Source organism: Pezoporus wallicus, unplaced genomic scaffold (assembly GCF_028554395.1).
Source record: "Pezoporus wallicus isolate ANWC-B61680 ecotype Strahan unplaced genomic scaffold, APGP_CSIRO_Pwel_v1 contig_8143, whole genome shotgun sequence".
NCBI lineage: Eukaryota > Metazoa > Chordata > Aves > Psittaciformes > Psittacidae > Pezoporus > Pezoporus wallicus.
This window is the reverse complement of record NW_026636259.1, coordinates 172352-184912: the sequence shown is the minus strand read 5'-3', so window position 1 is coordinate 184912 and position 12561 is coordinate 172352. Positions and strand designations below refer to the sequence as shown.

The 12561-nt window shown below is 48.9% G+C and overlaps 1 protein-coding gene across 5 annotated transcripts in view; it reads right to left on the bottom strand.

Annotated features, from left to right (window-relative positions):
* Positions 1-1310: 1310 nt before the first annotated feature.
* The window catches only part of MYO1C (myosin IC), a 52350-nt gene continuing 41099 nt past the window's right edge, over positions 1311-12561 (bottom strand). For 4 of the 5 annotated variants that reach the window (XM_057399476.1, XM_057399481.1, XM_057399477.1 and 1 more), the window contains exons 11-32: positions 12278-12360; positions 11672-11777; positions 11220-11300; positions 10921-11012; positions 10104-10198; positions 9844-9890; positions 9505-9585; positions 9219-9324; positions 8657-8774; positions 8416-8529; positions 8166-8242; positions 7949-8017; positions 7604-7688; positions 7244-7403; positions 6499-6582; positions 5290-5383; positions 5137-5192; positions 4167-4302; positions 3237-3307; positions 2765-2862; positions 2452-2551; positions 1311-1858 (exon numbers count right to left, since the gene is read on the bottom strand). In XM_057399476.1, coding sequence (XP_057255459.1) covers positions 1832-1858; positions 2452-2551; positions 2765-2862; positions 3237-3307; positions 4167-4302; positions 5137-5192; positions 5290-5383; positions 6499-6582; positions 7244-7403; positions 7604-7688; positions 7949-8017; positions 8166-8242; positions 8416-8529; positions 8657-8774; positions 9219-9324; positions 9505-9585; positions 9844-9890; positions 10104-10198; positions 10921-11012; positions 11220-11300; positions 11672-11777; positions 12278-12360 — 1980 coding nt within the window. In that variant the 3' untranslated portion in view covers positions 1311-1831. The remainder of the gene's footprint in view (positions 1859-2451; positions 2552-2764; positions 2863-3236; positions 3308-4166; positions 4303-5136; positions 5193-5289; positions 5384-6498; positions 6583-7243; positions 7404-7603; positions 7689-7948; positions 8018-8165; positions 8243-8415; positions 8530-8656; positions 8775-9218; positions 9325-9504; positions 9586-9843; positions 9891-10103; positions 10199-10920; positions 11013-11219; positions 11301-11671; positions 11778-12277; positions 12361-12561) is intronic. The other variant, XM_057399479.1, reaches the window with a different exon arrangement.

Below are 12561 nucleotides of genomic sequence, written 5' to 3'. Positions count from 1 at the left end.
CTGCGAATCATGGTGCTGGTAACAGTTCAACAATCCGTGGCTGCTCATTCTTGCCTGTTCTTTACTTTTCCTCCAAGCAGGTTAGCATTGAAGGTGGCATTGAAAAGCCTGCATGCGTGTTCAATATTTTTTCTTTCTCCCCTCCCCTGTCCCCCATCTCCCTTCGCTCGCTCTCAACCTCTTTTGTTCAGTATGTGTAACTTGAAGCTAATTTGTACTACTGGATATCTGACTGGAGCCACAGATACAGAATCTGTATTGTTCTTACTGAAACACAGCATGGAATTAACATTAAACTTAAATAAAACAAACCTAAATTAAAAATGCCAACCCACGCCGAGGATTTTCTTTCCTAGTTTTACTGACTTGGCTTTGGCGCGTGTAACAGGAGCGGTTGGAGGGGGAGAACGAAGTGACAGCACTGGCAGCTTACCTCTGCCTGAAGAACAACCTTACGTGGAAGTAGTGTAACTGCATCTTCTCCACACCATTTCCTACCTGGAAGCACAAAATCCCCCATGGTCTGCTCAGTGCGTTCTTCTCATAGAGCGTTCCTCATCCAGTGACGCGGATGCAGAAGGGCGGCGTGCTTAGCTTGTATCCTAGGAAACTCCTTGTAGGAATGGGCTGCTCCTGGAGGAACGTGTCCCAACCCAGACAAGTTGGAGGAGGCTTCTTTTCTGTACAAATTTATTCAGTGTAGTCTCGACGAGGTTACAGAACAGCGGATACAGCAGCCGATGGCATATGGGGGGGTGTATGTACTACAGTGTATACAGCAGCCCAGGCCTGGGGTCTGCACCGTAGGAGACTGAGCCAATTGTATGCACGTGGTCAACGTGGGGTTGTATTTTACTCGGGGCTTATGGTAGGTGGTGTTGCTGCACCGGGATACAGGCGGAATGTGGAGGATTCCTAAGGCAGGTCGAGCTTGGAGATGGATCCGGGGCTGGGATGCGAGACGTGGGCGCTCAGCTGCCCACCCTGCAGCCTTGGGGCTTGGTGTTGGCCTGTGGTGCGGGCTGAGAGCGTGCTCAAACCAGGTTGGGCTGGAAGTGGGGAAGGAGCCCTCCTCCTGACGGCAGCGCTGAGCAGGGGCAGGTAAAGGAGGAGCTTTTCTGGGGGGACTTCAACTTCCAGTTATTGCTAAACCCAAGGGGATGTGGGTATGGGAACAGTATAAAAATACCACTATAGAGCAAGGAATGGGATGGGTCACTTCAAAAGGTGAGAGCTGCTGGATCCAGAGGAGAGAGGAAGTTAAATGATGGTTTCGTGGGTTAATACCTTGTAATGACGAGCTAAAACCAGGAAAACCTCCCAATCTAAACCATAAAAGGTTCCACATCGCCTCCCTTTCTCATAGTGCATCTCTCATACTCCACTCTAAAGTATTTACAGGGCTTTTCTTACTCATTTACATGATATGGCTTTAATACAAACGTCTCGGAGTCGAATTCTTCATGACACATTCTGTCTGGATACAAAGTTTGGCATCTCATGGATGGGGCTGGCAAAGCAGCAGAGTTCTGGGGTCCCGTTGTGCTTTTGGATGGGGTCAAGCACAAGGCTTTTGGTCGCTACCTCTTCCCTCAGAGCCCACGGTTCCAGACGGTGCCTTGGACCCACACCTTTGCCACTAAGGTGAGGAGGAGAAGGCCTCTCTTTTGGGACTGGGTATTAAGACAAGAAAGACGGAGTTGTGGGTTTCTGGAAGTGCAGGTCTTTGGTAACAATTAAAGGAGCAAAGCGAGGAAGAAGGGGGTTTGCTGGGAGCGATCCAGCCAGGTCCGTGGGGAGGAGGAGGAGGTCCTGGCCTGGTGGCACGTTATCATCGGGAGTTCAGCCGAGGAGCAACCTGCAGGAGGAGGAGGAGGAGAAGGTAAGGGCGCGGAGGTGTCGTGTGAGGATCTTCAGGAGCCAGCCTGCAGCCTGCTTTGGAGCTGAGCTGTTTGGTAGGGCACAGCACGTGTTAACGCTGTGACCGCCTCACAGGGAGCGGAAGCAGGATTTGGCCATTCAGTGGAGGAGGGAGGGAGGGGGAAATGGCTATCACTGCACACATCTGCATTGATTCCTGAATGACCTTTAATGGGACAAGGCATAAATCAGCTGTAGGGCTGGATGTGACCAGCAGGAAGCTTGAGAAGGGAAAAGGATTTTTTCCCTTAGCTTCCTGTGTTCTTAATGTCTAAATTTGATGTGCAGGGCACAGAGTTAAAGCTGGATCTCGGGGAGGGGAATGCAAGTGACTGACAGGCACTGGATGAGTCTGAGCGAGCCTGGTTGGCTCTGGGGCCTGCAGGCAGAGCAGTGGGGAGCTCCTGGGTGTTCAGGAGCATCATGGGTCCCGTGTCCATCTGCAGCAGCTCTGGTTTCATCCCAAACACAGGGTTTGGAGCTGCTGCAAGCTCATCAGTGCCCTTCGGTCCCAAGCCCGGAGGTACTCACCACTGTTAGATGGCCGTTCTTGGCTTTGGCTATGAGCAGTTCTGATCCTGATACGAAGTCAATGATCCCTTCTTTGCCTTGTCCAACTGTAAATTTGATGCTGTGAAGAGGCAAGAAGAGATGTGAGTTGTTGAGGCCCCTCTGCTAGCTCAGTTTTACCCTTTTCTGCTCAAGTGGCTGCTCTGTATTGATGCCTGGCTGCACCATCTGCCACGTTCATAGCCAAGATGTACTGGATAGGTTTTGATGCATGCAGGGGGGTTGCTGTAGCCCTCCACGGCTGAAGCAGAGCTCCCTCTGGAGCTTCCCTCACCTGCCCTGGTTGATGTTGACGTTGTTGACTTTGCCTGCCTGCATGGCTGTCTTGGTGAGGGTCTCGATGACGTGATCGCTCTGCAGCACGACATCTCCCTGCGGGGAAGGAGAGACAAGAGCTGGGACCATGGCTTTACAGTGACACTGTTCCTAAATGACAGCGATAGTTAGCGTGGAAAAACACTTCTCCAAGTGGCTCAGGCTTGACGGGCCTCTGCTGTGGGTCACACTGTGCTGTGACCATTAAGTGACAACGGGCACACGAGACAGCACCAGTCCTGCTGGTGAGCAAGTCCATGGTGAACCCATTCTGAGCTCGAGTAACAAGAAAACATTACTTGGAGCTGGCCCCGAGTTAATTACAGCCATGGCACTGTCTGTGCCCTCCCCACCCAGCTGCATCTTCTGCTCTTTGTGCCTTAAACCCTGTTCTGGAGGCGGTTGGAGGAGGGATGGGTGAGTCCCGGTACCTTCTGCTTGTTGTCCTCGCAGTGCACGTGCAGCACAAACAGGTTGTCGCTCAGGCTGCTCACCGAGATGCCTGCAACAGAGAACAGCCACTCGGTACCCAGCACAAGGGGACTCTCACAGGAACGCAGGGGATGGATAACAGGCTTAAACTGTGCTCTCTAAGGTGGAAAAGAACCTTCCAGGTGCCTCTGCCCATCAGATGCAGGGGGAATTCCTGGTTACAAGCTGTCCTGGCCTTGGAAAGAGAGGTAAATCTGGCCACTTCAGGGACCTATGATCAAAACTGTGCTGGCCAGGTACTTCATTCTAGCCTGGGAGGTGGGTGAGCGGGGTAACTATTGGGATACTAAGGATTACTTTAGCTCCACACTGGATCAGCTGTTTAAACTGAGCATTTGCTGTTTAAATTGAGCTGGTCCAACCTAGCAGAGATGAACACACACCTCTAATAGCATCTTATGGGGGTCACAGAACCCCAAATTAGTGTTGCCCTTGGAAACCACTTCAGATGGTGACAAACAGCAGCAGTCCCATCAGGGCTCGCATTCAGTAGTCACTGAATGACCGGCACCAGAACTGGAGCTGGGAAGTGAGAGGTTTCAGACCAGCCAAGGAATAACCCCAGGGCTCCAGCTTCTCCCTCTGGAAGGATCCAGGCCATGGCAAAGAGGGCCCTGAGCAGCTGCTGTGCCCTAATGGTGCAATTCCCTATGGCAGAGACATGGGAAATGATGGAGGAGGAGTTTGGGGAGATGGACTGAGCAATTCTGGTGACACTGGATGGAGTTTCATTGTAGGAAAACACAGTTTCAGGCTATCCCAGACTTCAAATGCTGCTTGTCAGTACCGGGTCATCCATTCCTGGCCAGGACAAAGACAGGGTTACTGTCTGAGCACTTGACTCTGGCCAGGCCTGCTCCCATCCCCACCTGTCAGGTTGCCGTAGTCGATCCGTTGTTTGATTTTGGACTCCTCGATGATGATGGCTGCGTTCTGGGTCAGCAGCAGCTGCCGGGCTCTTGCCTTGTATCCTTTCCGGTCGTACTTGACCACAGGCACTGCGTACTGAAACAAGCGTTACCAGTGCTCAAACTGCACTGGTTCCACTGGCCCTAGCCTAGAGCAGGAGGCACTGACAGAGCCTGGTAACCAGAGACCAGTTCTGACTCCTGTTCTCAGGTCCTGGCTGAGCTGGAGGGGTCCTGAACAACGTGATGGCTACAGCCAGCTTGGAGAGCCCGGGTTTAGTTGCAGGCTGGGTGGGTTTCCCCTTTCCTCTCCTCAGTTCTGAGCTGATGCAGTTTGGACATAGTTGGACATAGGTGATGTCCAAATAATGTTTGTGAGCCATCAGCTCTTCAAATGGAATATTTTCCAAGGGTATAATATAATATGATATGACATAATATGATGACAATATAATATGCCATAACATGACATAATATCATAGAATCATAGAATATTGAGGGTTGGAAAGGACCTTAAGATCACCCAGTTCCAACCCCCTGCCATGGGCAGGGACACCTCACACTAAACCATGGCACCCAAGGCTTCGTCCAACCTGGCCTTGAACACTGCCAGGGATGGAGCATTCACAACCTCCCTGGGCAACCCATTCCAGTGCCTCAGCACCCTCACAGGAAAGAATTTCCTCCTTAGATCCAATCTAAACTTCCCCTGTTTAAGTTTTAACCCGTTACCCCTTGTCCTATCACTACAGTCCCTAATGAAGAGTCCCTCCCCAGCATCCCTATAGGCCCCCTTCAGATACTGGAATAATATAACATAATATAATTTCATATCATATATCTTCTTGGTGTACTGTGTTCCTAAATCTAACCTGATATTCTACTGAATAACTCTAGAAGCTTGACCAAAGTATTAACACACAGATCTCACCTTAATGGCTTCATTGTCTAAAGCCTGCAGGACTTTGGCATTTATCTCTTCGTTACCTGGATTAAAACCAAAACGATGGGCTCAGAAAGAAGCTTCTAGCAAGAGAAGAGCAGATTTAATTCCCCCCCCATCCCTTCCTCCTGTTAAGCTCACCCAGGCGTGTGTTGATGAAGAGCCTTGGAACACTCTGAGGGTAATTGTCCTTCTTACCCTTGAAAATCTCACTGGCAATGACTTTTTGTTCCAGCTGCAAGGACAAAAGGAGATACTCTCCATCAAAAGATAGATTTCTCTTATAAAAGATGTTCCCTTTGCTTTCTTTAAGCACTTGGCATCTAGTTCTGACCTTCTGCATTAGACACAATGTTCCGTACATCCCAACAGTGCCCCTGTCTTTAGGCCGGACAGTGGTGGTTTTTTCCCCTTCCCTCGTCTCAGAAGTCTTCCTGTCTCCTGTTGGAACCCACCTGGACCTGGCATCCAGGCTTGGGATTTTGGTAATGCCCACTGACAAAGCAGGAATGGCCTTATTGGCACCAACGCATCTGTGAGAGCTCTGATGCCCGTTGCACAGTATGAAAAAGAGGTGAAAATGGAGGTAAAAGGTATTTCTGTGTGAGTCTGGGGAAAAGCAAGCATCCAGCACCGTCCCCAGCTCAGTCAGAGCCTGTGTTAATCCCATGTCCTTAATCACAGGCTCAGGCACTCATTGATCTATAGCGCTCTGCAGGCCTCCCCCAGCAGCAGGATGTAGGATGCACCAATGACAACTCTCACCATCGCCTCTCACCAGGTACCCATCAGTGGTTCCGTGCTCACATCTCCCATCGTGTCCCTTCACTGAGCCTTTTGTTCATATTAAACAATAAATCCCTCCCCTCTACCTTTCCATGGCTCAGATGAACCAAAATCTCTGGCTCATTTTTACTCTTTTCAGCTGTAACAGCAGCTCCCAGTGTGTTCGTGTGATGTCTCTGTTTGCAAAAGGACTACTTCTGTGTCTGCAGAGTTCTTAGTCTCTAGATGGTACAACCAGGATAATGCAGCTGGTTACACTCTTACCTTCCATGGGAAGAATAACGGAGCCTTTCAGTACAGACATTGTATAGGGACATGGAGATACAGCACTGCTCCAATAGCATGTGCTGGAACAGGTGTACCATGCTTTGTCTTTTATGCGTATCTAGTCCATTAGGTTTTTGTATTTAACCTAAAAACACCCCACAATGTGTCTGTGGAGCCATTAAATGAGCTCCTCCACCTCAGCCCTGCTGCAGGGAGTCCCCTTAGAGTAGTTCCTCTGTCCCTCCCCTCCTGGGGACACCAGTGTAGGTTGTGAAATAACATCAAGTGACCTCGTACCTGCTGCTTCCACTCGGGGCTGATTCTCTTGCAGTAGGTCCAGACCATGTTCTGCATGCAGAGCTGGCGCAGGAGCTGGGAAGCCTGCGCAGGAAATCACACCATGAATGAAAGGAGCTTCAAACTGTTGACAAACCAACTCAAACCGCAGGGAGAGATGAGAAAACCTCAGAAACTGCATCACTGCATTCAAACAGCATTTAAGTACTGAGAGTTCCTTCTAAAATTCAATACCAGGAAGCTTATTTCCCCCCTTTCTAAGAGGGTTTCCATTCAATGCTCTCCACCTGCGTTACACTGGAGAAGGAGCACCCAGATGCTCCCCTTACACTGCTGTGCCCTGCCTTGCATCCAGTGCCTGCAATTGAGCAATCAAGGGCCTTTCGTTGGGTAAACCAACCAGGACTTTCTGCAGCACCTTGTTTTGAGCAGATAAAAACCCAACTGAGGGTTGGAACTGGATGAGCTTTAAGGTCCCTTTCAACCCAAACCAACCTGTGACTCTGATTCTCAAATGGTGCTGCCATAGCACTGCACTCCCAACTCCAGCTCTAGTAACTACATCTTGTGCTGTAATTACATCTTGTGGTGACGTCTGGATTAACTCTACCAGTAGAGACGCTGAGGTAGAGATGCCGATGTAGATAAGCCGTGTGAAAGCCTGGCTCCTCCTTGCACTGCTAGTGGAGGGTCCCCTCACTTCACCACCACTGCCCCAGTGCCCTCCCATCCACCCTGTACCCACCTCACAGAGCGATGGAGGAGGAGTCGGCCAGGACTTGTCCAGAACGTTCTTTGGCAGGTTCCGTTTGAGGTTCATGAGGAAGGAGAAGCGGATGTAATCCAGGAAATACTCGTTCTCTGGGCACCGCGGGTGGTTCCGGTAAATGAAACCTTTGATGAACCTGAGGAAGCAGAACTGGTATCAGAACAGTGACCAAAATCAGGGCTATCTGGAACCTGCTTCTTGCCAACCGTGTTCTGGGCTTCATTTACAAGTCAGAACCTGTTTTAAAAGTACTTTGGGGACAAGCAAGTTTATTCCTATCACCTCACTGCCGAGACCCAAGTGCCCAGTTGAGGGCCTGGGTTATCCTTCACATACCTTCTGATAGTCTCCACTGCCCACTTCCTCTTGGCAGCTTTCCTGCGCCCCAGCGTTCCCCGCCACCAGGACTGGATGGCTATTGCTAAAAGTAATACAAACCAGCAGTTAAAAGCACTGGCAGATGGGAAGTGCTGGGAGAACACGATTGAGTTTGCTTCTCCTGCTCAGTCTCCCACGTGGAATCACTGGGGACCACACCGACACCTTCCACTCTACTCCCAGCAAGGCTCTGGGGATGTTCCTTCTCGCACAGCAAACACAAACCACCTCTGACAGCAGCAGCCACCTCAAACCACGCAATTCCCAGCCCTGCCCTTGCCTTTCTCTCTCTTTTTCTCATACCTGAGTGTTTCATGTGCAAGAATTTCTTTCGACGGTAGAAACCCCTCCACGTGGCCTGCATCTTTGTGGCTGAAGTGGCAAGAAAAGGAGCAGTTGGGAATTGGGACCAAGCAAATTTTAGTCAAAAAAGGCTCAATCTTTTAAACAAAAAAGCAGAAAACCATCATCAGAACTCAGCCACCCACTGTCCGTGAAGCTGCTGCAGTGTGTGACTCACCCAGGCTCTGCTTCCTCACTTCCAGAGCATCTTCCGTTGCAAACAAAGTCTTGGGAAAGCGGATAAAAATCTTTGTTCTAGAAATAGAAATGCAGAATGATGTCTGACAAGCTGGAGGAGTTCACTTCCTGCCCTCAGCATCCCCCCTTTGGGCTCTCTAATCTCACCCCTTAGAGAAGCCCTATTTAAAAGCAATGACACGGACATCCAATGATTCATCACCTCAAACGAAGGAAAGGGCAGAACTCACCGTCCCATTTTGTACTCTTCCTGTTTGTAGCCCAGATGCTTCACCAGCACAGCCACCCCGTCGTGGGGCCGCGCGTCCCACGTGGGCCACGTTTCTGGACAAAGGGATTTGTACCTGGGAATCCAGAGCAGAAGGAACTTTAGGGAAAGAACAAGTCCAGTCCCTACAGGGAAAGGCCCTTTGCTGCTCTGAGCATCTATGGGACCGAGAGCAAGGAGAGAGCAGCTCAAGGAGGTCCCACCTCTGCAGGAAGACTTCGTATTTCCTCCGATAGGCAAAGCCGGCTCTGCGCACGCGGAGGTTCTCCATCAGGCCCAAGTACTTCACCTGGTGTCGGATGAGAACTTCATCAAATCGGTCTTAAGAGAGCATGGAAAGAGAGAAACATGATCAGAACATAGCTGACCCTTCATCTGGAGATGGGGAATGGTCAGTTCTTATGTCCTGCACAATTATCTTTAACCTCTAACCCATCCTCACGCTGCAAGTCCCACATCCCGCTTTACTATACATTTATCTTTAGTTCCAAACCAAAGTTCTCCTTTAGGATGTTCTCTGCATGCAAGGAGGAAGATGGAGAATAAAGGTCATTAAAAGGAAGTTATAAAGGTTAATAATTACTCGCTTTAAACGTGACCCTACTCCACCCAAGAGCAGTGCTCCCACTGTGACTCCTGTGCCATCACCTCCCCACAGGCAGCTCTGGCACCAAGCCCAAACAACAGAATCCCACAGTTCTTTATCCTGTGCCTCCCTGCCTGGGACCTCGTGTCTATGTAAGAAGGGAGTCACCAGGGTCATACCAGCCTGTTTTGCATCGTTGGGTTTCATGCAGCGAATGTAGGAGGGTTCTTTGGACATCAGAATTTCCATGAGCTTGGAGAGGCTGTTTTTAAACTGAGTTGCTGCCTAGGAGAAAAGAAAGAAAACTCCATGAAGTGATAACTCAGAGCTAGTACTGTGACCACAGAACACACCTCAGTCTGCCAGCTTTAAACAGAAGAGGTTTGCACCCAGATCCCTGTGTTAGGTAGGATATGTCTTAACAAGAGGGAATAGCCACACTTCCAGCCAGCTTTGTGTCCCTACCGTTTCAGGTCTCTTCTTGTCCGTCAGCTCTGTCCTGTCAAAACACTGGTTTATGATTGGATTCTCAGAGTTGCACATGGTCTGCAAAGAGAGACATTGTCAGAGAGAAAGCACAGAGAACTAGCAAAGAAACGTGGCACAAAACTGCTCGTCTGGGGGCTTTTTGATTTGATACTTCATAATAAAGTGAACTTTGGGCACCTCAATTTGTCTTTTCGTAGCGGGTGTGCGTTCACCAGGTGGAGTCTAGAAGAACCCTTTCCCCTCAGGTGCCACCCCCTCATTTTAAACCCAACTCCTCGTTGTGCCGAGTTGGAAACATCCTCCATCCACACTCACCTCTTTCAGGTTCCGAAAGAGAAGGTCATTGTTTTTATCCAGAAAACCTGGAGGACAAAAGAAACGGCTCAGGCTGCCACCTGTGTTCCATAGGAACATCACAGGCAGGGCAGGAGTGTGAGGTGGGAAATTCATCTGGTTCAGCAAATGAGGTGTGGACGTAGTCAAGTTTTCTTTGCTCTATAGTGAAGCTGTTTGAATTCAAAGGGCAGGACAGGAGGAGGGTGAGAGGCAGCAGAGATGATGATGCACACACTGACCTGCAACGCTGTAGGTGACCTCTCCAGCATAGTGCAGGAGTCGGAACTCTTCCCGGCCCAGGGACTTGCGGGTCTTCTGGTCAGCGAGTTTGTGCCTGGGGAGGAAGCAAAGGGGCTTTAGGAGGAGCAAACCTCTGTTTCATGGGGGATCCTCCTCATAAGGCACTACAGCATCTGACCCAGAGTGGGACTGTGTGAATGTGGAAGGGAGCAGGGGATAAACCCCACTTGCTGATTTTCAAGGCCAAAAGGGAAGAGCTCTCAACCAGCAAATCATAAACATAAATCCATTTTCTGCCATTGTTATTTCCAAAGGGTGAACTTTCAGCTTCCTGGTGAGGTTGTGGGGTGGTTCTGTGTGCACATGAAACTAGAGGAGAGGCAGCAGGCAAGAGGGCAGAGAGATGCTGGCAGCAGGCTGGCGTACTCATGAAGGTGCAGAGATCCCACTCTGAGAGCATAAGCAGAGCATCCAGTAAGAATAAAAAGACATTTGGAGCTCCAAAACAGAAGCAAGCAATCTGAAAGGTGAAATATGGAATTGTGCCAGGAAGAGGTAAGTCAGTAACCAGACTTTTGTTGTTCCTGCTTTAACCTGAAGCATACTCTTGAGAAGAGCGAGAGAGTTGTGTTGACAGCTTACTATTATCTTAACTCACAGTCAAGGCTCTTTGCAAAAGAGAACATCATCTTTCACATGGGATCCAGTACACCTTGGATGGTTTTAAACACCAGGAGTTATAATGTTATCTAGGAGTTAATAAAGCTCTGGGCTTTATTACTGGGATCCTACCAGTGTAACTGTGCGACCACTCACGTGAGAAAATGAGGATGGTTCTTCACGGTTTCCTCCAGTTTCTCCAAGAAGGTTGTATCTGTGGCATCCCCAGGTCTCAGGCACTCTTCGTCCTACAAACACACCCATTCCAGTGCCGAGTTCCTACTGTTCTCAGCAGAGCACCATGGCACAATATGTCACTGTTCAGTGTACCCGTGCTCTCCCCACCTGCTCAAACAGCCCTTGTAGAAGATGAAACCATTATTTTCAGGGTTCTTGCCCCTGGTTTGCATTACACTGCCCCAGTTTTTTCATCCAAGAAGGTGTTGTCAACTCACCAGAATAGAAATGATGCCTTTGAACTTCTCCTCCACCAAATCACAGATTATTTTGTTATTGAAATACTGAACCGGCTCCCACTGCAAAGACAAGAAACCACATTTGGGTGAAAACTGTTCTGGCCTGGAAAAAATGAACATTTCAGAACATTTTGGGCAGCACCTCACTAAAAGAATCTTTCTGTCAACTTGGAAACAAAGCTTTTTCACTCCTGAATTTGCCTTCCTAAGATTCCCTTTAGAAAGCATCTTTTTGAAGCAAAGACTGCAATGGCATTACGCACTTTTAGCTGTATCACACAAAGTACTTCAGAAAGAAAGGAAAAAGGGAAGCTCTTTAAGTCATCTACTTTAGAGACCACGATAAATCAGCAGCTCCTTTTCTAACCTGAGCTCTGGCCTGCAGGAGATGCTACAAAGGAGAAAGTGGAAGTGATGATAGTGGCTCTTACCGCTATGCCTTCTGACTCGTACTCCTCTTGTTCTGACTTTAATGTGAGCTCTATGAAGAGCTGCTGCAATTTTTCATTACAATAATTAATACAAAACTGCTCAAAGCTGCAAACAAAAATCAGAGAAATAATCACTAACACTGTTCCACAAGTAAAAGAAGCTCTCATCAGTGGGCAGCAGCATGAATCTCTCAGTGTAAATCAAGAGAAATAGAAGAAAATTGGGGAAATGTTTATTTATTAACTATAAATTAGTTCTTAGGCAGAAGCTCTTCCCTGTGAGGGTGCTGAGGCGCTGGCACAGGGTGCCCAGAGAAGCTGTGGCTGCCCCATCCCTGGCAGTGTTCAAGGCCAGGTTGGACACAGGGGCTTGGAGCAAGCTGCTCTGGTGGAAGGGGTCCCTGCCCATGGCAGGGGTTGGAGCTGGAGGAGCTTTAAGGTTCCTTCCAACCCAAACCACTCTGGAATTCCATGATTAATTACTCTGTGTGAGACCAAACCCAGATGGCCTCAGAGACAGCTCATTTCACAACGGAGAGAAACACCACAATGAATGAAGTCACACAGAATTTACTCAAAACTCAAGTTATATAGATTGAAACAAACCTGTTGTGCTGGAAAACCTCAAATCCATAGATATCGAGCAACCCTAGAACTGTTGTGCTTCTCCAGCCTGGAAACTTTCCTTCCTGCAACAGGGTAAAAGATGTATGTTGCTATGTACTAACAGCTATGATCCATCACTGGATCTTACCCACTTAGTTACAGAATTTACTCTTCACCCTCCTCTTAATGGAAGACAGATTAGTTTAGAAACCTTTGTAGAGTTTGTAATTTCTTTGCCTTGCAGCTAAAAGATGTAGAATTTCCTTTCACATCTGGTTGGATAC